The following is a 26,446-nucleotide window of genomic DNA, read 5'->3' as shown; positions in this document are numbered from 1 at the left end:
CAGAGACACAGGCAGAGGGAGAAGAAGGCTCCATGCAGGGAGCCCGATGCGGGACTTGATCCCGGGACCGTGGGATCATGCCCTGAGCCAAAGGCAGATGCTCAACCGCTGAGCCACCCTGGTGTCCTGTCCTTTCTACTTCTGGTCCTTTCAGCATCTCTTCAATGCCTTCAAAAGGCTTTGTTGTTGTTATTATTGTTTTTAAATTTGACAACATATTTCTAACAAGCATTGGTTTGCCTCAAGCTATTCCACTTTAGTTAGATGCAGAAGCACCAAGCCAATATTTTAAAATATGTATATATTCTTATATATTCTTATTTTGAAGCTTATGATTCAGTGATTTTTAGTATATCAAGGTTGTTGAACCATTCCCACTATCTAATTTCAGAAAATTTTCATTACCCCAAAAAGAAACCCCATTATCCATAGGCAGTCACCCTCTTTCCCAGTCCCTGGCAACCACTATCCTACTTGTGGTCTAATAAGATTTATCTGTCCTGGACATTTCTATAAGTGGAATTACACAATATGAAGCCTTTTGTGTCAGACTTCGTTAACTTAGCATAATGACTACGCCAAATGTGTTTGTTAAAATATATGTAACATAAAACTTACCATTTTAGCCATTTTAATTTTTTATTTTTTAACTCATAACTCTGAAATCAAGACCAGAGCCAAGATCAGGAGTTGGATGCACAACTGACTGAGCCACCCAGGCACCTATGTTAACCATCTTAAAGTGTAGGATTTAGTGGTATTAAGTACATTTATATTGTTCTACAACCATCACCACTATCCATAACCAAAACTTTTTCATCATCCCATATTCAAACTCTATCCCCATTAAACCATCAGTCCATTACTTTTTCTTCCTAGCTCTTGGGAACCACCATTATTCTACTTTCAGTCTTGATGATTTTAACTACTTTAAGTACCTCATATAATGGAATCATATAGTATTTGTCCTTTTGTGACTGAATTATTTCACTTAATATAATGTCCTCAAGATTCACTCATACTGTAGCATGTGTCAGAATTTCCTTCCTTTTTAAAGCTGAATAATATTCCATTGTATGCATCTATCACATTTTGCTTATTCCTTCATCCATCAGTGGATATGTAGGTTGTTTCCACATCTTAGCTATTTATGAAAAATGATACTATGAACATGGCTGCATGTCATGTCAAGACCCTACTGTCAGTTTGAGTATATATCCAGAAGTGGAATGGCTGGATCATACGGCAGTCCAATGTTTTAACTTTCTGAGGGATTGCCATACTGTTTTCCATAGCATCTGTGTCATTGTACATTCTTGCCAGCAGTGCACAGGGGTTCCACCTTTTCCATATCCTTGCTAACACTGGTTCTTTGGTTGTTGTTGTGTTTTGTTTTGTTTTGTTATGTTTTAGTACTAGCCATTCTAAATGCATGTGAGATGATACACTATTGTAGTGTTGATTTACAATTCCCTAGTGATTAGTGATTTTAAGCATCTTTTCAGGTGCTTATTGGCCATTTATAGATCTTCTTGGGGAGAAATGTCTTTATATCTTTTGCCATTTTTGAGTCAGTTTGGTTTTTGCTGTTGAAATTTTAGGAGTTTTTTTTTATATATTCTGGATATTGATCCCTCATCAGATACATGGTTTGCACATGTTTACTCCCATTCCATGGGTCGTCTTTTCACTCTGTTGACAGTGTCTTTTCATGCCCACAGTTTTTAAGTTTTCATGAAGTTCAGTTTGTCTTTTTTTTCTTTTATTACCTGTACCTTTGGTTTCCTGTCTAAGAGATCATTGCCAAACCCAGTGTCATGAAGTTTTCCCCTTATGTTTTCTTCTAAGTTTTATATAGTTTTAGATTTTACATTTAGGTCTTTGAACCATTTTGAGTTAATGTTTGTATATGGTATAAGGTAAGGGTCCATTTTCATTCTTTTGCCTGTGGAAATTTGATTTTCCCATCACCGCTTGCTGAAGAGACTGTCCTTTTCCTATGAATGGTATTGGTACTCTGGTTGAAAATCCTTTGACCATGTATTTGAGGGTTTATTTCTCTGCTCTCTATCCTTTCATTGATCTATATGTCTGTCTTTATGCCAGTTCCACATTGTTTTGATTACTGTAGCTTCATAGTAAGTTTTGAAATCAGGAAGTGTGTGTCCTCTTTTGTTCTTTTTCAAAATTATTTTTGCCTATTTTTGTAAACAGCATTGTACTAGAACACAGTTATGTTTGTTCACGTATATGTTTAAGTATGACTGCTTTTGAGCTACTCTGGAAAACTTGAGTAGTTACAACAGAGACCTTATGATCCACAAACCTAAAGCATTTACTATCAGGCTTTTCATAGAAAAAGTTTGCCAATATCCGAACATTTAAGCTCTTCGCTCATTTCCCCAACTGTAGTGGATTGTACCATAAATAAATAAATCAAAAGGAAAAATAATTTGTACAAAGATATTTATGCCATTGTAGACGCAAATAAAAACTAAGAACTAGTCTGAATGACAAAGCATTCTGTGATATACTGATAGCCTGCCATTAAAATGATGAGTATGTGGACTATGTCAAAGAAATACTTATATGTATGTAATAAGTGACCAAAGCAGAACACAAAATGATGTGTATTCATTGGTTACCAGGATAAATATGCAAATGTATATTAACAAATGTGGAAAAGTTGAGATCTAAATAGTTTAGAGATTAGTGCTTATTATATTTTATCTTCTGTTAAAATTTCTAAAATTAAACAGCCATGAAGTTTTTATTCTGGAAAATCTCAAATGAAATAAAAAGAGACAGTAATAAATGAACCCTGTATTTCTCAGTATTCTCTTCAGTAGTTGTGAATACAAGGCTAGTCTTGTTTAATCTGTTTCCCCCCAACCTTGGATTATTTGGAAGTAGATCCTTAATGTTGTAACACTTTATCGGTAAACTTCATAGTGTATTTACTCAATCTTCTCCTAGAAGCAAAAACAAAAACAAACACAATACCATTATCGCATCTAAATTTTTTAAACTAGTAATTCCTTATAACATGAAATATCCAGATAATCCCTGATTATCATTTAAAGATTATTTTTACTGCCAGTTTGCTAAAATCCATACAAGTTCCACATTTAGTTCATTTGTCTTTTAAATCTCTTCAATCTGAACTTTCCCTACCTCTTTTTTTCTTTTTTTTTTCTTGCAACTTGCTTGCAGAAGAAAAGGATTCAGTTGTTATTGTAGTTTTGTGCATTTCTAGATTTTGCTGATTGCATCCTTGTGGTCTTGCTTAACAAATTTAACATAATTCTTTTGTTTTCTGAAAACCATGGACATTATTTTTATTATGTTGTCAACTGATTCAAATACATCAATACATTGTCAGTTGGTTTTTTGCTTGGAAGTCAGCTACCTGGATGTTCTAATACTGCTTTAACCACATCTTGGTGTCTCAGCTAAGAATGCCTCAGTTCACCTGGAAATCCACCACAGGTACTGGCTGCTGCTGAAATCGCTTCGGGTACAGATGACACTCTTGGTTGCTCAGTGAGGCTGTCCTTCTGCGTTTGACTTGGACTTCCACCTCTGGTACGTGCTGTCCTGTAGTATATCTCAGGTGTAAGCGATCCCTGGCCTGCTCCATCACAGTGAGGCTGGTCACTCCTCAGAACAGAGTGTCAGGCATCTCCAGTGGCCACTCCACTCTGTCAACATGGTCCTTTTTCCCTGTATTTTTGCAAACCAGTAGTGAGATCTCAAGGTGTGCTGAGATTCAAGTAATGTTTTGGCACACATACATAATAGCTGTAGTGTATACATCCTATTGGATCACATCAGGAGGCATATAGTAAGACTTGGAATTCACTGAACTTTGTTTATACAGATGGGATGGGGAAGGAAGAAGAAGAGGTGGAACAGCTAGAGAAAGGGTCCTGGAAGTGCTTATATCTCATACCCCCAATGAGGGAAACAAATTTTTCTTTCAACGTTCCTCATTTGCCTAGTCATATTTGTCGTGGTGGTGTTCATAACTCATTCCTGAGAAGCTTATGTAAGTGTTCATTGGTGTTTATATAACTCTGGTGATTGCTGCTCACAGCTGGCTCACGTGAAGGAGAAAGTTCAGGGGTATTTGCAACCAGATCTGATTCTATGATCCTGCATTTGGGTGGTAATAATCATTGACTTTTAAACCACATGTCTCATTACCTCTTTGTTGACTCTTTTCTCTTTTTCATTAGTGGCTTTTGGTAGATTATATTTCAGAATTTTAGGGAGGGCTATTTTTTTGAAAGTTAAATTTATTTTAACTAGGTTGTAAATTCACATGGTACGTTATTCAGAAGATACAAAAGAGCATGCAGTGGAAAGTTACATTTTGATTTAGGGAAAATTAATTATAGAATTTTTGAAATAATTTATTATCAAGAATAGTTTAAGATGTGGTACAAAATGTTTTGTAAAAACCAGAAACTTCATAATAAGCATCATGAAGCAGCAATGAAGCACTTGTAAAACATTGACTTACATTACAACAAATTTTAAATATTAGTACATCTATCAACTAAAACTCTTTAACAAATAAATAGTAATTGTTAAACCCAGAAGCTGAAGATTCATTCAAAGAATACCAGTTGGTAAGAAGCCGGTTTGGACCTGTATCCTCAGTGTAAAGGGGAAACCTTTGTCTCTACTTTGTCTCTACTATGTGTATGTGAGAATTGTATATACTATGATCATTTTAAAATTGCTACTGTACTTGGCCACATTCAACCCTGAATCAAACAGGAATTATAGCGAGACCTCACAAGTTGGAATGTTTGTGAATTTGTGATATTGAAAAGTTATCAGATTCTGTCTTCCTCCCCCCAGAAACAGTCCTCTCTACAAGACAGAAACCAGAAAAAGGAAATACAGCAGTTGGCAACAAATTTCCACTGCCCAATAGACCAAGTTCAGACTCTAATCTGACATTCAAGGCCTACCCTCTATACTGTGACTCTGTCCTGTCTGCCTACTCTCTAACTTTGCTTCCACCTGTTCCCTCCAAGTGGTTACTCAATAAATTTGCTTGTGAAATAGAAACAAAAGGCCTTAAGGCCAGGAGAACATCAAATTTCATTATCAGAACCAGGTCAGAGGACCTAGCAAAACACCAAGTTGTAGTGTGCCAACCCAGCCTCATGTAATTGTGTAGGGCAACCTGCAGTGTTGATGGAAGTAGCCATTTAGCAAGAGAGATCCCCAGTTAGGGACTCTGCTGTCCAGCCACCTATTCCTTTGGGAGGAAGAATATAATAACCTCCTCCTTTAGGAGGGAAAAATTGAGGGCTATGAGTTAGGAGAGAGATGACAATAATATGTGATAATGCCATGGAAACATTAGCTCTTTTGAGGGGCGAGAGGCCTGAAGGAATGGTAATTCTTCTTAAGGAAAACAGAATTGCTGACTTTTCCTCTTGTAGTACTTCAGGAGGAAATAGGAGAGGACTATTTGATGGGAGGATAGTAAACTTGAGAGGGCAGCCAGTGAGACTTGCAGCTCTTATGGAGCTTCTCTTTTAGTTCTTGTGTCTGGCTGGACACACAAGCAGTAGCACCTTACTTTCTCAGTGGGTGGAAGATGTGCATGAGCCAAGGCTCCTGTTGCATTCCCAATGCTCTTTGTCACCCTGGACTCTGCTGTCTTTGGGACGCCTTTTTACAAAAGGCCTGCTGTGGATCCTGTGGTAATAGAGAGGGGACTGTGATGTTTTAACTTCTCCCTCCTGTTAATGGTATTGCATTACCGCTCATGAACATTTTTTGACTGGTGCCTCCCTTCACCATTTCCCCTTTGCTTTTCAAAAAGCAAAAGTTATTTAACTAAAAACCTTCAGTGGCCACTCAGCATGAGGGCCAAGGAAAATGCTTCCACTGCTGCTGCAGGAGAGTAAATCACCCTGGGTACTGACATGTGAGTGTTGTGTGCATTTGTGCACACATGTCCACACCCACTACCCTCCTCCAGCCCCAAATTTTACATTGGCTACATTAACTTCCTCTCCTCACCAAACGGTTGTCAGTGGAATGTAGAAGGCTAGGAAAAAAGGGTCTTGGAAGTAGTCCTCCCTGGGACGGGGGTTGATGTCTGTGCTAGCATCCAGGAAGGTTTTTGGGTCTACACCTCAGTCTGCCTTGGATAAGGGGTTATTCCCTGGGGAGAGGTAGGGAAGTGGTTGTTGGGTTGGGAGGCCCCTCTTGCTGCTGTTTTGCTTAATTAATTTTAGCCAGTATTGAACTGCAGGTATCTTTCCAACTATTCCACCTTGTCTAAAGTCTCTATTCCTTTTGATTATGCTCCTATATCTCCCTAGAATGTTCTTTCCCCCTTGTAGTAGTTGGTGCCTACTTACTGTATTAGATTAAACCCAGGTTTCACCTTTCAAGGAAGCACTCTGCCCCCCTTGCCCAGCCCCAGGCAAGGCTGGATTGGGTTCCTTTCCCCAAGATTTGTTGCTATTAGGCACTCACCTCATGTGTTTTCCCATGTGCATCATTCCATTGTGCCTTGGCGCAGAGCTGGTACTCAAATGCTCATATAAATGCTCATTTAGTGTGTTAGGCTAAACTAAAAGGCAAGGAGCAGGAAAAGGCATCAGTGGCTAGTTTGCAGTAGTCTCATTCAGAGAGGTTTAGAATAAAGATGTGGTCAGTAGTCTCATGTGGCTGGTGATATGTGTGTGAGGGGTATACACGCAAATGTGTATTTGTAAGAAACACTTTGTGAGAACAAAGCAGTTTATGTCATTTCTCCTCCTTTTGCTTTCCTATTTTCTGATTTTTGATTAGGATAAAAAAGTTAAAGTTTGAATTTTCCACACAAATAAATATTACTACTCAGCATGGCTGACTAAGCCCTGTAGCTTTGCTGCTAGACAGTTCAATGTCGTTGGGAGTATGAAGTTCCAGGGAGTGTGCAGACCTGGGTGTAAAAAAGAATATTTTCCTGAAGAGAGCTATTGACATCCACATTTTACAAATGTGGGGAACTATGGCTCAGAGAAATTGAACTTGTGAACATAGAGCTAGTAAGTAAGTGACAGAGCCAGGATTCAACACTAGTACTGCCTATGAAGCTCATTCTGTTAACTGTCTGCTCCTGTGTTTCTGCTTGTTTATGGTATACCCATAGACCAGCTATTTCTTTTTTAACTTTTTAGGGCTTTGGTTTTCAAATTTAGAATGAAGGGAGCAAAATTCACCTTGCAGTTATTAAAAAAGAAAGAGAAACCAAACCCATTCCTTGTACCTGGAATGGTAGTAGTTCTAGAAAAAGCAGCAGCTGTTTTATATGGTATTTATTACGTGTCGAGCATTGTTCCAGAGCTTCATCTAGGCTACCTCACATAACCATCTCTTCAACCGTCAGACTGAGGAATAGCATGAGAGTTGTTATTCCCTTATTATAATTGAGGAACAAATAAGGGACAGAGCTGACATTCACACCCCAGAAGTCTGGTTTCAGTGTCCATAGTGAACCCCTGTGCCCGGTTAACTCTCAGGAAACGTTAGTTTCCAGCTCCATGCTGTTCTAGAACCTGGCATCAATATGAAAGAGATCATAAGGAACTCACAATGGTAATAGAGGTATACTAAACCACAGCAGGTAAGCAGTGATGGAGTGTCTGGGACACTCATGATTCTGTGACTTGCCACTGGCTGATGAGATGGTCCATTTGTTGTTTTTTTTGGTGATTAAGTGCATATGATGATGATTTATGGTATGTTTTTCTTTTGGTGTGGGGACATCAGCTTACTGGTTCACTCATTGAGGCCTATGGCAACACTGTATCTTTTACCAAAGCCTACAGTATTCATTGTTTCTTATTTATCCCCCTTTGGCATCTGAGTCCATACTGACATAAAAAAGTTTTTGAATATGTAAATGAGGGAGAAGGGACAAAATCTTCCTTACAGAAGAGAAGGATTCCAAATAATAAATGTAGACACAAAGAGGGAAATAACCACCATTAGAACACCATAGTAATAATTTCTCCAGGTAAGATCCATTGATGAATGTTAAAACTGGTGTGTAAATTTTTAGAAACAGGATATTTGCATTCTCAAAGCCTCACAGTTCCCTACCACTCCAAATATTTTCACGTGGTTTAACATATGTCCAGAAATTCTTTGCCCGTCTCAGGATATAGCACTTAATTCTCTTCCCCTTGAATGTGGACTGGGCTTAGTGATTTGCTTCTAATGAATAAAAATATGGAAAAGACAAAGTAGTAATTTTATAGTGAAGAAATCTGGCAGACACCACTTTAAACAAGTGATCAAGGTTAATATCACCAGTAATAAGTCATATTGATATCATGTATCCTGGTAAGATGTCATGAGAAAGACACTTTACTTCTGTGGTTTCATCATGAGAAAATATTAGATGTTCAAATTAGGAGACAGTCTACAAAACACCTGATTAGTACTTTTCAAAAAACTGTCATAGTCATGAAAGACAAAAATAATAGCCTGATAAACTGTCACAGTTTAGAGAGACTGAGACATGAGAGCTAGATGCAGTATGATATCCTGGATGGAATCCTATAACAGAAAAAGGATATTAGTGATTAGTGGAAAACTGGTGAAATCCAAATAAACTTTAAAGTTTAGTTAAAAACATGGGTGCCTGGGTGGTGTGGTTGGTTGAATGTCTGACTCTTGACTTCGGCTCAGATCATGACCTTGGGGTTGTAGGATTGAGCCCCCTTTCAGCCTCATGGTCAGTGCAGTTTGCTTGAGGTTCTCTCTCCCTTTCCCTCTGCCCCTCCTGCCCATGCTCTCTTTCTCTAAAATAAATAAACAAATCAGGGCACCTGAGTGGGAGTGATTGAGCATCTGCCTTTGGCTCATGTAGTGATTCCTGGGTCCTGGGATTGAGTCCCACATCAGGCTCCCTGTGGGGAGCCTGCCTCTCTCTCTCTCTCTCTGTCTCTCTCATGAATAAATAAATAAAATCTTTAAAATTAATATATAAGCAAACAAGCAAATCTTTAGTTAAAAAAACAAATAAAAGGGACACCTGGGTGGCTCAGTGTTTGAGTGTCTGCCTTTGGCTCAGGGCATGTTCCCAGGGTCCTGGGATCGAGTCCCACATCTGGCTCCCAATGGGAAGCTTGCTTCTCCCTCTGTGTCTCTGCCTCTCTCTCTGTGTCTCTCATGAATAAATAAATAAAATCCTTAAAAAAATTTAAAAAATAAAAATAAATTACAGCAAACAACAAAAATCCCACCAAAACCCCAGACTTCCTGAGTCCTTCCTGCCTGCCTGAAAGCCAAGTTTCATTGACACCTTAGTTACAGTATTGATGATCTAGTTTTTTTTTTTTTTTTAATTTTATTTATTTATTCATGAATGACACAGAGAGAGAGAGGCAGAGACATAGGCAGAGGGAGAAGCAGGCTCCATGCAGGAAGCCTGATGTGGGACTTGATCCCGGGACTCCAGGATCACGACCTGAGCCAAAGGCAGACCTCAACCGCTGTGCCACCTAGGCATCCCTATGATCTAGTTTTAAATTACTCTTACTTTTGGGGAAGACCTTTTAGTTGTGTAGTGCTTATAGTTGGGAGGCTCTGGTGGATTTGGGGACAGGCTTATGGTCTGTGTGACTATCAAGGCTTGCCCATCCAGTAAACAGAATGCTGCTCAGCAGACTGAGGAAGAGGGATGTGCACACGGATCCTCCTACACCAACCCCAGTCTTTGCTGGTGTTTGATGCCACAAATGACATTCTTTCTGCCAGGAATTTCCTCGTTTCCGCCCCCCCCCCCCCCTTTAAGGCAGTATCTTTAGACATTGTCACTTTACAAGGCCTCACTCAGATTTTACCTCTCAAAAATTCTTGTGTGATCACACCACAAAGTAGTATCTTTCATATTCTTGTGACCCTAAGGCAGTTATTCTTGATTTAGCTAATTATCTCTGGCTAGAAAAGTAATGTCTTATGTTTTGAAGTTCTTAGGTCAGTTAGCCTGCCCTTCCTGTGGTGGTTAGCACATTTTGCCTTATTATCTCTAGAAAACAAACTTCTTACAAGGAAGAGGTCTTCTAAACATCCTTGAAGCATCTTGAAACAGTGTTTGGCATGTTGTAGGCCGTCATTAAATGGCCAGTGAGTTGAAGGAGTGAATGCGGGGCACCTAGGTGGCTCAGTGGCTGAGTGTCTGCCTTTGACTCAAGTGGTGATCCCTGGATCAAGTCCTGCATTGGGCTCCCTGCAGGGAGCCTGCTTCTCCTCTGCCTATGTCTCTGTTTCTCTCTGTGTGTCTCATGAATAAATACATAAAATCTTAAAAAAAAAAAAAAAAAAAAAAAGAAGGAAGGAACGCTTTAGGACCCTGAAAGGAGGGATATTTCTCTTGTTGGCAGATGAGACACAAATGAGTGTGAGCTGAATTTGGAATCTACTGCCCCTTTCAGAGCATTCTGAGACCATGAAGCTTCCTCACTCTGAGCAGAGTGCTAGATTAAAGCAAGCGTGATGGCTATCATTTGTTGTGAGCCTACTCTGGAGCAGCGTGGTTCTAGACATGCACACTATTTAGTTCTCATAACAACTCTGAAATGTATACATCACTCCTCTCATTTTATAGATCAGCCCACTGAGATTCAAAGAGCTTTAAGTCATTTGCCCTAGCTTACCAGCTAATAAGTTGCTGAGTTGAGATTTGAACCCAGGTTTGCCTGGCATCAAAACCAATTTTTCTCCCTGTAAAGTTCAGTCCCTGGCACCTTTCTCTCTTTGTCTTTTCAGACCCATCCCTGGAAGACATGTGTGGCACTGAGTGTGCCCAGCTGGACGAAGATGGGCAGCGGCCACCACGGTGCACTTCAACTACCTCATCTCAGTCTGAGCCTTCAGAGCAGCTTAGGCGCCACCAAGGCAAGAGCCTAGCCTCCGAGGACCCCAAAAAGAAGAGAGCTCAGAAGCCCTCCCATATGAGGAGAAACATACGGTGAGCTGTGCTCAGGATAAGAGGAGAAGGGAAGGAATAGAAGCATTACTTTCATTTGAAGGCTGTCAGTAGCAGGACTGGTTTGAGCAAGAGAGTCCCTTTATCAATGAAGAAAGGTGTAATCTGTGTTCCTGATTTATAGAGAGATGCAGCTCAGGACAACCTCATGCTGTGAGAGGTTATGGGCAAACGTGGTTGGCGCTCAAGCTGTGCTGGGGAGTCTCTTACTCTCTGGAGGCTCTGGGGGCAGCCTAAAGATGATAGGGAACTTTGGTTGGACTCTGTTTTTTCCTTTATTTTTCCCTTATGTTTCAAAACAGGAGGAGATAGGGATGCCTGGGTGGCTCAGTGGTTGAGCATCTGCCTTTGGCTCAGGGCATGATCTTAGAGTTCCAGGATTGAGTCCTTCATTGGGCTCTCTGCATGGAGCCTGCTTCTCCCTCTGCCTGTCTCTACCTCTCTCTGTGTCTCTCATGAATAAATACATAAAATCTTAATAAAAACAAAAACAAAAAACACAGGAGGAGGTAAGTTGAATCCTCATTTTCTTAGAGCTCACCTTCATTTGGTAGGAACTGTCTGGTCCAAAGCAGGGCTTTTTCCTTGACCTAAGTGAGTGGCAGATGTGAGCTTCCTTAACTGTCCAAATCTCTCACAGCCCTTCCTTCTGCCACATAACCCTTTTTGCTATTGAAAGGAGATCACCGAGATCTTTTTCTCCTCCTACTTTCATTTTTTTTTTTTTAAATCATAATGATAGCTTAAAAACAGTACTTAAAATTTAGGAAATAAAGATGCAGAATCATCTATAATCCTACTTTCCCATATAACAACTCTATTTTAAATATTTTTCAATTTTATGAATCACGAATTGCTCTGTTTTGTTCTTGGATCTGTTATGTGCAGAGATGAACCTTCAGGGGGGGAATCCCTGAGTGGCTCAGTGGTTTGGCACCTGCCTTTGGCCCAGGGAGTGGTCCTGGATTACTGGGATTGAGTCCCACATCAGGCTTCCTGCATGGAGCCTGCTTCTCCCTCTGCCTGTCTCTCTACCTCTCTCTCTCTCTCTCTCTCTCTCTCTCTCTCTTTCTCTCTCTCTCTCTCTGTCTCTCATGAATAAATGGATAAAATCTTAAAAAAAAAAAAAAAAGATGAATCTCCAGTGGCATATCTCAGGAAGTTAAATAATATGGAAAAAATGTTGGCCCAGAATCACCTGAGCCTTGAAGTCCTTTTTTTTTTAAACCTTGCCTATTGCATGGATGTGTGGGGACTGCTGGAGCTGCTCCTTCTCTTGCCTCAGACTTCTGAGCTCAGCAGTGAGCTCTTTAGTTTGACATTATGTTGCCCAAATCTCAAGTAAACCAACCCAAATGCTCACTCTTATTGTAATATTTAGAAAGCTGCTCCGGGAGGATCAATTGGAGCCGGTTACCAAAGCAGCACAACAGGAAGAGTTGGAAAGAAGGAAACGCCTGGAGCAGCAGAGGAAGGATTATGCAGCTCCCATTCCTACAGTTCCCCTGGAGTTCCTTCCCGGTAAGCCAGGGGCAGTGGAGGTGGTGGGAAAGGCCCTGCAGTGTAGGGAGAAGAGGCCTTGGACACACAGTGGTGAAGGGCAGATCTGAAATAAAACCGTGGGAAATAAGACCATGGCCTCTCAGTCATTCAGTTTTCTAGGAGCAAATGATCAGAAACATCTAAAAAGTTAAATGAGTAAAAATGTACCCCTCAGGGGCCCTCGGCTGGCTTAGTGGGTAAAACATATGACTCTTGATCTCAGGGTTGTGAGTTCAAGCCCCACATTGGGCATAGACTTTACTTTAAAAAAAAACAAAATAAAGCAATAATGATAATAAGTGGGTTTTTAAAAAATATACTCCTCAGATTGACCTATTATTTAGATTTTTTTCTCCCATAATTTTGGATCATAACCTGCCAAGGGATTAGGATCTCTTCTAGTGGTCAGGTGGACACTCAGAGGTGAGAACTAGTAAAGACAAGGGAAGTTAGGGGGACAGAAGGTGATTGAGACACCCCCCTTCTAATTCTCTCCTCAGTCCCCTTGAAAGCAACAAAGAAAGAAACTGATGAATCATTTGGGGAGATAGGTTTGAGCTAAATGTGGTTTTCACATTCCTTTCCATCTTTCCTTCCCTAGAGGAAATTGTCTTAAGAGCAAGCGATGGTCCCCAGCTGCCTCCTCGGGTGCTGGCCCAGGAAGTCATTTGTTTGGACAGCAGCAGTGGCAGTGAGGATGAAAAAAGCAGTAGAGATGGTAAGGTTGAGCCAGAGGTGCCTCTACTTTCTCCTTACTCAATGTTCACCCCGAGTAATTGGCTGTACCTCTGAATAAAAATTAGTCCTTCTCCATTTGGTTTGGGGTCTGACCATAACAAATGTCCCTGAGTCTCCTTGTAAATGTTGAGTTTTCCCTTATCTTATCTTAATTTGAAGTTGGAAGAGAGAAATAATAAAACTTAAAATTTTACAAGTGATGACAAATTCTAACTTTATTTCCATGCTATAATGCTTTAATGATGGGCAATAAATTATCTCTGCTCCCTGGGTTTTTGTTTTTGTTTTGTTGGCTGTCTCAGAGGTGATTGAACTGAGCTCTGGAGAGGAGGACACTCTGCACATTGTAGACAGCAGTGAGTCTGTCAGTGAGGAGGATGAGGAAGAGGAGAAGGGTGGCACCCATGTGAATGACATCTTAAACCAGCGTGATGCTCTGGGGCGGGTCCTCGTCAACCTGAACCACCCTCCAGAGGAGGAGAATGTCTTCCTGGCCCCGCAGTTGGCAAGGGCAGTGAAACCTCATCAGGTACAGCAGATCTTGACTCTCCTCTTTGTTTCCTTTCAGCTTCCTTGCTGAGGGCATCACCTGCTGGTAGTTTTTAGCACCACAGTCTATGAAATACTTGTTTGGTACCTCAAGCAGCTATTGGAAAGGCCTGATCCTTCCTACTAACAGTTGATGTTTCAGGATTTCTGATGAATGGGAAGGTCAAGCCTTAGATGCCCTATTGTGTAGGAGGTGCTGGATCTCTTGGTTTGATGATCTTGAGCTTCCTTCTGTGAGATCTGCAAGACTGATTAAGATGCTATCTAGAGGGCAGTGCTTTGATTAGAAAATTGATTTGATTCTGGAAGTCGTTCCAGAAGAGATTCAAGAGTCAGAAGTCTGAGGGACTTTCTGATAGGAGGGGGCAGAGTAGTTTGTATTGACCTAGAGCCCTGAACCCAGACCAATGAGTGGAAGTTCCATGAAGATAGAGATGACTTAACATAACAACCCTTAATAAGAACTACTCCTAATGGAATGGGCTCTCTTGAGGTAAGAACCAAGGGCTGAGTGAGAGGCCCTGTCAAGAATTTGGTACTGCAGATTTTTGCCTTAATATGGGCCATTTTACCAGGTGAATGATTTTCTACGTTTTCTTCAAGAAAACTGTCACCAGCCTATAGACTAGTCAGGGTACAGGAAAACTTCTGTAGCTGTCCATACCAACTGTCTGCTGTGGTACCTGCTCATTTACTTAATTCTAACTAATTCCAAGATGAATAAAACTAGAGCCCTGGTCTTTGCCAGCTCCTTTAACTATTGTCTGTGTTTGTCCTTTGTTAGATTGGTGGGATCCGGTTCCTGTATGATAACCTGGTTGAATCTCTTGAGAGGTTTAAGACCAGTAGTGGTTTTGGCTGTATTCTGGCCCACAGCATGGGTCTGGGGAAAACTTTGCAAGTGATCTCCTTCATTGACGTCCTCTTCCGCCACACGCCAGCCAAAACTGTCCTTGCCATTGTGCCGGTAAGAGTTGGGGAAGGCATTGTTTAGTCAGCCCCAGAGGAGGTCTGAGTTAATGCCTTGCTGGGTACTGAAAAGCTCAATGAGCCCAGCTTTGAGCTTGTTTCTTTTTGCTCGTTTGTTTGTTTGTTGTTTTGTTTTTGTTTTGAGCTTATTTCTTAAAACCATCTTTCTGGACTTGGCTACCTGACAGGTTAATACTCTTCAGAATTGGCTGGCAGAGTTCAACATGTGGCTTCCAGCTCCTGAAGCCCTTCCAGCTGACAATAAGCCTGAAGAAGTCCAGCCTCGGTTCTTTAAAGTTCACATCTTGAATGATGAGCACAAGTAGGTGGCCTACCCTCTCCTCTTTGCCCTTTCCTTTTAAACTTCTTCCCTGGGTCTGGATATTAAGGGAGTCTATTTGCATTTGAATCCTGCCTTCCTAGATTCTTTTGGTTTCTCAATGCGTCCTGCCCCGCCTCCCCCCTTACTCATTTTTTTCCCTACCTAGCTTTTCAGTAAAGTCAGAGTTGGGTAGCCTGGGAAATTTCTTACATTCTGCTTAAAGATGCTTTTATATTCTGAAAAATATGCATACATCGTCTTATTTTCCCATGTGGATAGTAATAGAATTCAACATGATGAAATAAAACTGTCCACCTTCTAACTTTTCACCTTTTACATTTCTCTTTCTTGGAAGCGTAATCAGCAGTCTCTTTTCAGCACTTATCTATAGTTTACCTTTAATGGTACAACTTCCAACTTTGAAAAGTACAAGCTTTTGTTTTAGATTTAAATAAAATTATTTATATTTCCATTCCATAAATTCAACTTGATTTCCAAAACGCTAAAACTGTTTCTTGGTTCAAGCTAGCTATCCATGCTATCATTTCCCCTTACTGGCATGGATAATTGAGAAGATAGACTTTGTTTTCTGCAGAGGCTGCCTTTTGTGGTGTTTGGTCACATACATCAAAATGAGGAAACTGTGAGTGGCCCCCTAAATGGTTTGATCACCTGCTCTTCTTTCTTGGATTTCAGGACTGTTAGTCCACATGCAGTTAATGAATTACAGTCAGGGCTCAGTTGTTTAGGAGTAGAGGAACTGTGCTGAATGTCATCTGGGCTTTGCTGCTTTTTCTCATTTACTGCTTATCCTTGGTTCTTTACTCACCAGGGCCTGGACAGGTAAAATGTGGAATATTGTCCTTGCTTTTACCTTGTATTTATTATGAGAACAACTTGAAATTCTTTCTCTCAAATGTAGAATTATAGCCATGCATGTATATCTAAGGGAGTTGTCACTTTTTCTTTAAGAGACAAAGAGGTGGGGCTGAGGGAGAGGGAGAGAGAGAAATCTTAAGCAGCTCTGTGCTGGGTGTGGATTGAGCCCAACATGAGCTTAATCTCAGACTGTGACCTGAGCCAAAATCAAGGGTCAGACACTTAACTGACCGAGCCACCCAGGTGTCCCAGGAGTTGTCACTTTTGTTTGCCTTGTGCCATTGTATTTCTGTTTTTCTACTATTTAACTGTCATCAGCCAACCAGTCCGTCCTCAGTGTGATGAACATCTCTGAGATGCTGGGAAAATCCAGGGGCGGCTGGCCGGCCACTGTGATGCTGCCACTGAATGTCCATCAACATGGCTCTGATTGTGAGCAATTCTTCCTAGGGACCAGTGGAAGCAGTAATTTTTTCTCTGTTCACTCTTGCAGGACAATGGCAGCTCGTGCTAAAGTGATGGCTGATTGGGTGTCAGAGGGTGGGGTGCTGCTGATGGGTTACGAAATGTACAGACTCCTCACCCTGAAGAAATCCTTTGCCACAGGTAGATCGAAGAAAACCAAGAAACGTTCTCACCCGGTCATCATTGATCTAGATGAGGAAGATCGACAGCAGGAGTTTCGGAGAGGTAGGCAGCCTATCCCTGGATACTCTTGGGGGTGGTATTTCAGGAAAAAAGAAATAGTGTCTGCAATAGCACCAAGTCAGATATGAAGATTATTGATGTGAGTTGTATTGTCATGAACCAGAAATCCTGACCCCTAAGATAGGTGGAATGACCTCCAGTGGCTTTGAGAAGGTACTGCTCTCCTTGCCTGCTATGGAATTCTGGGTGGGCCACATACAGGCTGTCTCAGGGAGACTCCTCTGCCCATCTGGCCCTGTTTCTCTCACAGCAGTTGGGAGAGTGACCGTTTACCTCACTTTGTTCTAGAGGTGTTCTGGAATAGCAATAAGAAAATATTTATAAAAGATTTATATCACTGGTATACAGAGCAGTGATAATATTATGAATTTATAAAAGAATTAACCCAGTTTTTTTACTGAAAGCCATTCCTCTCATAGTTCTAGTTCTGTTCCCTCTTCTAAGGGTTTTTTGCCCATTTGGGGAAAAAAGTTTGTTTTAAGTTCAGAAGCTGTTTCATTTTATAGGGGTCTCTTCATCTGTAGATTATGTTCTAGGTTTGCTTCTTTGGTAGTGCTGGGATGAATTTGCCATTTAGCAATGGCAAATTCTGGCAAGTAACTCCAGGAAGACTTTGTCCTTTAGCTAACTCACCACCAGCCAGTCCATAGATGGTGCCAAGACGCTGACAAGGGTGAGAGCCACCTCAATGTCTGGATGATTCCCATCAGTCTCACCCAGACTCGTTTTTAATCCTAGTCTGGTACTTTGTAAAGTCACACTCTCTGCCACCCAGTTGGTATAAGCCCTAGGAATGCAAGGTGTTTTACTTTTAGCCTAAAGGAAAAAAAAATAAGGAAAGGAAGAGATACTTACTGCAAGAGTCAATAGTCCAGGTTAACATGTCACACCAAATGCACAGGAGCCTAGATGGCTGGCTCCCTTTCACTAATGGGGGCTGACTCTTGCTTTCCTGCTTCCTTCATTTCTTCTGTCTCCTCCAGGGTGCACCCCTACTTCTCATATTGTTGACTAAGAGCAGGCCCTCTCACCCTCTGACTCCGGATCCTCTTCCCTCCCTAGAGTTTGAGAAGGCCTTATGCCGCCCTGGCCCTGATGTGGTGATTTGTGACGAGGGACACCGCATCAAAAACTGCCAGGCCAGCACCTCGCAGGCCCTGAAGAACATTCGCTCTCGCCGTCGGGTGGTGCTGACCGGGTACCCCCTGCAGAACAACCTCATTGAGTACTGGTGCATGGTGGACTTTGTGCGCCCAGACTTCCTTGGCACCCGGCAAGAGTTCAGCAACATGTTTGAACGCCCCATCCTGAATGGACAGTGTATTGACAGCACGCCTCAGGATGTTCGCCTAATGCGTTACCGGAGCCACGTCTTGCACAGCCTCCTAGAGGGCTTTGTGCAAAGGTGAGCCATCCTTAGGGCCCTGTGTTTTGAACCCTCAGAGAGACCTTGGTGTAATGGGCATGCAAAGCATCCAAAGGGGAGCTGTTACAGCAGGAGGGTCCATTCCTAGTGGGTGATAGTAAAACTTTCTTTTTAGTGAGTAGCTTTTCCTGAATAGCACACAGATGATGGATAACCACTGTTTCAGTCCTCTGAAAGTATGGCTTAGAAGTGCTTCCCTTAGAAGTTAATCTTTGAAGTTTCCAGGGATACCTGCCTTACTTACTGAAAAGCAGAAGAGAGCTAGCCTTCTGCTGACTTGGCAAAAGCATACAAGTGCTGGTTCTCAGGGGCATGGCCTCACCCATTTCAGCATCTTGGTAGATGTAGTTAGGATAGTCTAAAGCAATCCCTTTGTTTTTCCTTGTTCAGATGGCATGTGTGCAGAAAGCTTAAAGAAATAGCCCTGGATCCAGGTACCAACCTGAAGCTCCCAGTCTCTGCCACCCTATCCTCTTTGCTTTAATTCTTAGTCTTAAAATGTGATTCTTCTGAGGTTCGCTAAACCAGTTCTCATTATTGCAAGGCTGCTGTGAACGGTGAGATCAAGAGGAGGTATGGCAGAAATGCAAGGTTCTCTTGTTTTCCTGCACTGACCTCTCCTGGCCACACAGGCTTGACAATTCTGATCTCTACCTTTGTAGGAGAGGCCACACTGTGCTGAAGATTCATCTCCCTGCCAAGGAAGAAAATGTAATCCTGGTGCGGCTCTCGAAGATCCAGCGAGATTTGTATACACAGTTTATGGACCGCTTCCGAGACTGTGGTAGCAGTGGCTGGCTGGGGCTGAACCCCCTCAAGGCTTTCTGCGTGTGCTGCAAGGTGTGTTGAGGCCTCAGGGAATACTGACACACAGATGAAGGATGCACACAGTCCCAAGGGAGTTCTTCCTACTGGGAGTCCTTGATACAGGAAGAATAAAATGAGAGGGGCTACTTCCCCGGTTGGCTGCATCAGGGAACAGGGGAGCCCAAAGAGAGGTGTGCCAATGTGTGCTGCACAATTCCTGGGGGTGCCACTCATAGCTGAGGATATAAATGGTGTTTCTTGAGGTTGTGCAATTCATTTGTACAATTTGTACAAAATTTGAGAAACCACTTCCTTTCTCACCAATTTTTTTCCCTTGGAAAAATGGGGTAATAAAAGAACATTGTGGGGCAGTTTATGACTGTTAATGTAATCAAAATTCAAGAAATATATAGCTTAGACAAGTTATTGGGGTACCTTCTGTTTGATTCTGTGTTTAATGAGATTGAGATATCATTCATCCTCATAATGCTTGAGATGGTTTTGGGGATAGCAGGGCCCAGATATCTTCAGCACCAAGCTTCATGAACAGGTGGATGAACCCCAACTTATCTTTAGTATGTGCTCCCTGTTGCCTAATGAGGGGCTTGTTTCTTTGACAGCTCTCAGCTGACTTGTTGGTTATTATTCCCAATTGACCACTGCTTTAATAAGACAGCTGAAGGTGTAGGTCAGGGGACAGATGGGATTTCAAAATGTATGTATGTTTGTTTGTTTGTTTGTTTATTTTGTAGCCACAGTCCTAGACCAGAGCCAGAAAGCTAGAGCAGACATGGTGTTTGAGCCAACATGCCCTTCCTGTCCCCCCACCCGCCCATTCCCCCAGCCCCCTGCACCCCATGAATTCTCAACTCCTGCCAGAGTAGTCCTTAAAATGACTTCTGGTTGGTCATCTGTAAGTCAGATACATTTGTCCATAGGGAGAGATTAGTCTTGTTTCATAGTTTCATATAGTCGTTGGCTATAGCCACACAGCAAATCAGGAACATTATTATTCTTATTTAAATAAGAATGCAAGGCTTTGACATAGCTTTTCTGATTATGTACCAAACATGGGCATGCCCACTGGTATGAACTCTTTCACTCACATTATGATGGTCACAGCTGGTTAGTTAAAATGAATGTATAGGCTCTTTGGATATGAGGGGGTTGGAGATACTTTGATTTTTGGTGTGACACTATGCTATGGGAGGTGTGTGTTTGAGCAAGTGCATGTTTCCAGGCTTCCTGGGATACCCTTAGATTGTTCTCTGCCCTGTGCCATTTCTCCTTTAACTTGAACCTCAGATCTGGAATCACCCGGATGTGCTGTATGAAGCCCTTCAGAAGGAGAGTCTGGCCAATGAGCAGGACCTAGATGTGGAAGAGCTTGGCTCAGCGGGGACTAGTGCCCGCTGCCCGTCCCAGGGAACAAAAGGCAAGGGGGAAGACAGTACCTTGGCCTCCTCGATGGGAGAGGCAACCAACAGCAAGTTCCTACAGGGGGTTGGTTTCAACCCTTTCCAGGAGCGAGGCAACAACATTGTTACATATGAATGGGTGAGTCAAGCAGATCCTTTTATGCCCATAAACCACTACTGAGAAGGGGTGATACAAATTCTATGTGGGGAAATGGTGGGGGCTGCACAGTGTACTATACTACCAAGGTCTCTGCAGGGGACTATAAAGGTTGCCCATGAGCCTCTGCTTGGGAAAGACTGAATTTTATTTCTAGTGTTCTGGCATGGACCTGCTCTAAGCTGCCTCATTTTTGTCTTACAGGCTAAGGACCTTTTGACTAATTACCAGACTGGGGTCTTAGAGAACTCTCCCAAGATGGTACTGCTTTTCCACCTGATTGAGGAAAGTGTGAAGCTTGGGGACAAGATTCTTGTATTCAGGTAGGAAGAGAAATTCCCCTATGACACTGTGTCTCTGTAGAAGAGTGACACAGCCCCTGCAGAGTGAGACCATCTTGGGTCACCACAGCTCCCCCACTTTTTTTCCTTCATGCCTCTTCAGCCCAGTGCTTTTTGTGAGGACCTTCTTGCATTTCATCTCTTTCTTGGAGTTTTCTTATTTTACCCAATGTGGTTTCTCTGCAGAGAACAATTTAAAACCCTGGGCTGAAAATAAATAAATAAATAAATAATAAATAAAAAATAAAACCCTAGGCTGGCATCGGAGGTCATAGTCTAATTCTTTAAATTATGGCCCAGGTCAGATCTGGCCTATGGCCTGCCTGAGAGCTAGTTTTTACATTTATTTTTAAAAGATTGATTGATAGAGCTAGTTTTTACATTTGTTTTTAAAAGATTGATTAATAGATAGATAGATAGATAGATAGATAGATAGATAGTGCTTATAAGCAAGCTGAGTGGGGGGATCCAGAGGAGGAGGGAGAGACAAGCAGACTCAACATAGGACTGGATCTCACGACCCTGAGATGATGACCTGAGTTGAAATGAAGTGTCGAACGTTCAACCAACTGAGCCACCCAGGCACCCCTAGCTTTTATATTTTTTAAGTGTTTTTAAAAAGAAGAAGAGGGTTTTTTTAAAAAGAATATTTGACAGACTGTGTATAGTCTGCAAATCCTAAAAATATTTACTATCTGGCCCTTTACAGAGAACATTTGCTGACTTGTGGTCTAATCTGCTTCAGTCCTTACCCAGCCTTTATTTTTTTTTAACTAAATAGATTTTGTGGGGGGCACCTGACTGCCTCAGTTGGTAGAACATGCAGTTCTTACTTTCAGGGTCATGAGTTCAAGCCCAATGTTGGGTGTGGAACTTACATATACTTTGTTTATAAGGCCAAATAAATAATACAATTTGTTCCAGAGTCACATTCTCAGTCTGGCCAGAACTTTGATGTCCATCAAGGCCTGACTCCTCAGGGAAATAGACATAGAGTTGATTGATTTTTGTTGTTGTTCTGACTAAATAATGCTCCAACAAGAGCTAATGGGAGCCTCCCAGAGTAAGGATTTCCATGTGTGACACACTTTGAGAGGACAGCAGTGATTCTAACTAGGGGACAGTCTAGTGTTCCACTGGTTTTATGTTATCACTTAACATATACAAGACTGCCTCTCTCTCTGTATAACTTTTGAAAGCAGCCAAATAATTCTGTCTCCTTAGTGAGACAGATAATATTGATTGTGGCCTATAATTACATCTAATGTATATTCATGCGATATTGGTTTTAAATGATGCTATTTGTTACTATGCCTTGAGCTAAACCCCAGAATTTTTCAACTGAGGAAGTAATAGGGTAACATATGTAGTGAGGTGGTGATAATAAATGTGTGGATGACTTTGCTCCCATTATGAGCTAGGGAGAATACCCTTGGGGGTTCTTTGTGGGGTTATCCCTCAAGGGGCCAGGTTCTAGTAGCTCCCACTGTCAGAAGGCTGCACATCATTATGAGCCCATTGGGGAACAAGATTCCCTTGGCTCTGGGAGCCTTCTGAACCAAATGTTGTCCCTTCCAGCCAGAGCCTTTCCACCTTGGCTCTCATCGAGGAGTTCCTAGGGAAACGAGAAGTGCCCTGTCTACCTGGTGCTGATGGGCAAGGAGTACAGAAGTGGGTTCGAAACGTCAGCTACTTCCGTGAGTTCATTGCTGCTTTGTTTTTAGAGTATTGACAGGTTCTGCTTAAGGATTCCCTTTCCTTCTCTGCCTTTTTGTCTTCTACTCCATTCTCCATCAACTGCATAGGAGTATCTGGAGTAGCCAAGGAGCAGAGAGACACTGAGAATAAGCTGCTGTGTGTGAGGCATTATTCTGGAGGCTGAGGAGCTTGGGTGAGATAGGGGGAGAGCAGAGAAAGAAGTAGAAAGCATAAGCCTTGTCTTCATTTGACAACTCTAAGACAAATGCAGAGTAGTACTGGTCAAGTGCCCTAACAGTTTCTAAGGAAAACAGAATCATTGCAGGGAGGATGGTTGGAGAAAGCTTCCTTGAAGAGGAGGTGGAACTTGCAGTAGACTTGCAAATATGGGCAGAACTTAAATATATAGAATTAGTGTGGCCCAAAGGTCATTCTAGGAAAAGAAGCAGAGTGAAGGTAAATAAGCCCAGATCATGCATTCTCTGTAGGGGAGATCGTGTCCCTAAAGGGGTAAAAATTAGTTCTTGAGGGGACAAATGTTTTTTTAACTTTTCAAAAGTATAGGGCACAAATGGGCATGTAGTAAATAAACATATTCAGTTTATCTGTGATATTTAAAATTTCATGAAGGGTATGTTGATTGGTAAAAAAAAAAATGTATAAAAAGGCTCCTTAAGAGGGTGGTAATGAAAAGCAAAAGTTGAGAAATATTAACCTCAGGTACTTACTATCTGCATATTGACTTTGGGCCAAATAGTTCTTTTTAGGCAGGTGGTCCTGTGCATCGTAGGATGTTTAGCAGCGTCCCTGGTATTAGATGGTATTTTTTTTTTAATTATTTATTTATTTATTTATGATAGTCACAGAGAGAGAGAGAGAGAGAGAGAGAGAGAGGCAGAGACATAGGCAGAGGGAGAAGCAGGCTCCATGCACCGGGAGCCCGACGTGGGATTCGATCCCGGGTCTCCAGGATCGCGCCCTGGGCCAAAGGCAGGCGCTAAACCGCTGCGCCACCCAGGGATCCCGGTATTAGATGGTATTAATATCCACCTAGTTTTAACAACCAAAAATATCTTCACACATTACCAAATGTCTCCTGTAGAGGGGGAGGGCAAGGAAATCACCCTTGTTGAGAAGCACTGGCCTAAAGGAAGTATTTAGAGAATGGAGGTGCAGGGGGTTGTAGGAAGACCTCTAGCACAGGACCTAGCCCACAGCCTTGTGTTGACTGCAGGCTTGCCAAGTGTGAGTCAGTGCTGAGCTGTGCTTGGAAATTGTGAGAACTCAGATTGGGTGCTGATTGAGCCTCTAATACAGGCACTTTAAGGCTTCCTATAGCAGTAGCAATCCAGTTCTCCATGTGGTGTTTCATCTCTTTAGCTTCGCCCTTTTCTCTTTTTTCCCTGGGGTGACAAAGCCCCCTCTTCTCTTATTCATGCTTCCTCTAAACTGAAGATTACTTTTTTCTCCTTCCTTTGAACTTCCCTCTTTTCATCCATATACCCCATTCCACTGTTCCAGATCTGTTCCTTTTAATGTCTCCTTAGAGCAAGTCCTTAATCTTAGGAGTTTGTTAACAAATTCCTGATGGAGGGATATAATCCATATCAAAATGGAACTCTTGGTCCTTCTGCACTCACCAAGATTTACAGGACTGAAGCAGAGAGGTCACCCTGAGCCAGTGTTTACCAAGCTTCCCTATTTAGGATAATTCTTTTTTTTTTTTTAAGCATTTTTTAAATTTTCATTTATTTATTCACGAGAGACACAGAGAAAGAGAGAGAGGTAGAGACACAGGCAGAGGGAGAAGCAGGCTCCGTGCAGGGTGTCTGACTTGTGATTCTATCCCGGGTCTCCAGGACCACAACCTGGGCCAAAGGTGGCGCTAAACCGCTGAGCCACCCAGGCTGCCCTATTTAGGATAATTCTTATGCACTCTGAAGTCTAGGAACTTTGGAATTGACCTAAAATACTAAAGGGAGAAACATGGTTTATAATCCTTTTTGCACATGGGGTATTTTTAAATTATAGATGTCTGGGTCTCACCATAAACCCATGAAATGTCCAAGGGAGTGGAATCTGAGTATTGTAGTATAGTTGGTTTTTGTTTGTTTTTAAAACACATTTTCCCAGTGATTTTGCTGTGTACCTCTGCCCTCATCTGTCCATTTCTTGTGATTTTCCTTCTGTCCTAGGGCTAGATGGTAGCACCCCTGCCTTTGAGAGGGAGCGGCTCATTAATCAGTTTAATGATCCCAGCAACCTCACCACCTGGCTATTCCTTCTGTCTACAAGGTGAGTGGATCCTGAGAGGTGAGGTCAGAGTGCTGTGTTCAGGGCAGTTGGTCACATAGGCAGATACCCAAAGGCTCATCCAAGTTCCGTCAGAAGAGATCTGCTTGCTCAGGTGTGTGACTTGTTTTTGAGGTCACACAGGGGATCCCAAAAGGAAGTTGTATCAGGAGGGTGATCATGATAGTGTCATGAAGTTCTTTGAGAACTTCATTAACCATGGGCATAATTTGCTCTACTCTCAGAAATATTCTCTTAGATGATGGGATTAACATCAAAGTGCTTTAAAAAGTAGAAAGTGTAATGTAACTATTAAAGGCTGGTGGCATTATTTGTCTCATGCCAAGCAGCTTGAAAGCTATGCTCTGTTCTGCCACCACAATGCCCTTGATGGGTATGAAATAGTCATTTTCCTATCTGGTAGACTAAACACACCAGAAACATCTGGATACAGATGTCTCCCTTTGAGTGACATTGCTCTGGAGCTGGGATGCAGGAACCTTTCCCAGTACAGAGGAGTAGAGAGTGGGTTTTCTTTCTTTCTTTCTTTCTTTCTTTCTTTCTTTCTTTCTTTCTTTCTTTCTTTCTTTCTTTCTTTTTTTTTTTTTTTAAGATTTTTATTTATTTATTCATGAAAAACACAGAGAAAGAGAGGCAGAGACACAGGCAGAGGGAGAAGCAGGCTCCTTGCAGGGAGCCTGATGTGGGACTCGATCCCAGGACTCCAGGATCACGCTCTGGGCCAAAGGCAGGTGCTAAACCACTGAGCCACCCAGGGATTCCCAAGTGAGTGGGTTTTCTTTCTGAGCTGGTAGGCACTTCTGTTTTGGATTATCAGGGCATATTTTTCAGTGCTTGAGGAATGTACTGTTCATCAGCAGAACAGTAGAATCTTCCAGTATGTTGTGCTTAGGACAAAGGAGGTAATACCGGGGCAGGAATCACAGAGTAAAACCAATTTTAAAACTGTTTTTAAACTAAAAGTTCTGTGATTGTTGGCTTCTGTTTTAAAGGGCCGGGTGCTTGGGTGTAAATCTGATCGGTGCCAACCGAGTGGTGGTGTTTGATGCTTCCTGGAACCCTTGCCATGATGCCCAGGCAGTATGTCGGGTATACCGTTATGGCCAGAAAAAGCCCTGTCATATCTATCGCCTTGTGGCTGATTTCACCCTTGAAAAGAAGATCTATGACCGTCAGATTTCCAAGCAGGGCATGTCAGGTGGGGCATCCTTCAGGCTCAATACTATCCTTATTATGTGAGTGGTGGGAGGGGAGGGGCTTGTGTGGGAACACATGTAGGCTTTGAATCACAGAAAATCAGCAGTTCCTCACATCTTATCCCAGTTCAAATAATTGCTTTAAGAGGGACTTGAACTCAACTTGTCGAGGCCAGGTGTAATGAAAAGAGCTGAGCTAGGTGTGCAGGTTTCTTTTATAATATTTCCATTTCACCAGAGCCTCAGACCTTTCAAATATGGGATGGCCTGAGGTAGTTTTAGCTTTAGTGACAATTATGCCAGTAACAACCTCTCTTCTCTGCCAACCTTTGTAGCTATGCTTTTGTAGTCTTCTCTGCCATGTAC

At 42.0% G+C, this 26,446-nt stretch overlaps 1 protein-coding gene and 1 pseudogene across 3 annotated transcripts in view; one reads left to right on the top strand and one right to left on the bottom strand.

Annotated features, from left to right (window-relative positions):
• The window catches only part of RAD54L2 (RAD54 like 2), a 124,325-nt gene that overhangs the window by 83,552 nt on the left and 14,327 nt on the right, over positions 1-26,446 (top strand). For 2 of the 3 annotated variants that reach the window (XM_072720887.1, XM_072720888.1), the window contains 14 exons: positions 10,798-10,999; positions 12,399-12,538; positions 13,161-13,277; positions 13,600-13,826; positions 14,631-14,813; positions 15,004-15,137; positions 16,510-16,706; positions 17,787-18,129; positions 18,813-18,990; positions 20,263-20,514; positions 20,737-20,855; positions 22,452-22,570; positions 24,767-24,866; positions 25,877-26,082. In XM_072720887.1, the coding sequence (XP_072576988.1) occupies positions 10,798-10,999; positions 12,399-12,538; positions 13,161-13,277; positions 13,600-13,826; positions 14,631-14,813; positions 15,004-15,137; positions 16,510-16,706; positions 17,787-18,129; positions 18,813-18,990; positions 20,263-20,514; positions 20,737-20,855; positions 22,452-22,570; positions 24,767-24,866; positions 25,877-26,082 (2,517 nt within the window). Of the gene's footprint in view, positions 1-3,489; positions 3,586-10,797; positions 11,000-12,398; positions 12,539-13,160; positions 13,278-13,599; positions 13,827-14,630; positions 14,814-15,003; positions 15,138-16,509; positions 16,707-17,786; positions 18,130-18,812; positions 18,991-20,262; positions 20,515-20,736; positions 20,856-22,451; positions 22,571-24,766; positions 24,867-25,876; positions 26,083-26,446 lie in introns of all 3 variants that reach the window. The other variant, XM_072720889.1, reaches the window with a different exon arrangement.
• On the bottom strand, positions 3,464-3,640 carry LOC112910829 (SNRPN upstream reading frame protein pseudogene; annotated as a pseudogene).

Source organism: Vulpes vulpes, chromosome 9 (genome assembly GCF_048418805.1).
Source record: "Vulpes vulpes isolate BD-2025 chromosome 9, VulVul3, whole genome shotgun sequence".
Classification (NCBI taxonomy): domain Eukaryota; kingdom Metazoa; phylum Chordata; class Mammalia; order Carnivora; family Canidae; genus Vulpes; species Vulpes vulpes.
This window is presented reverse-complemented; position numbering and strand designations above follow the sequence as displayed.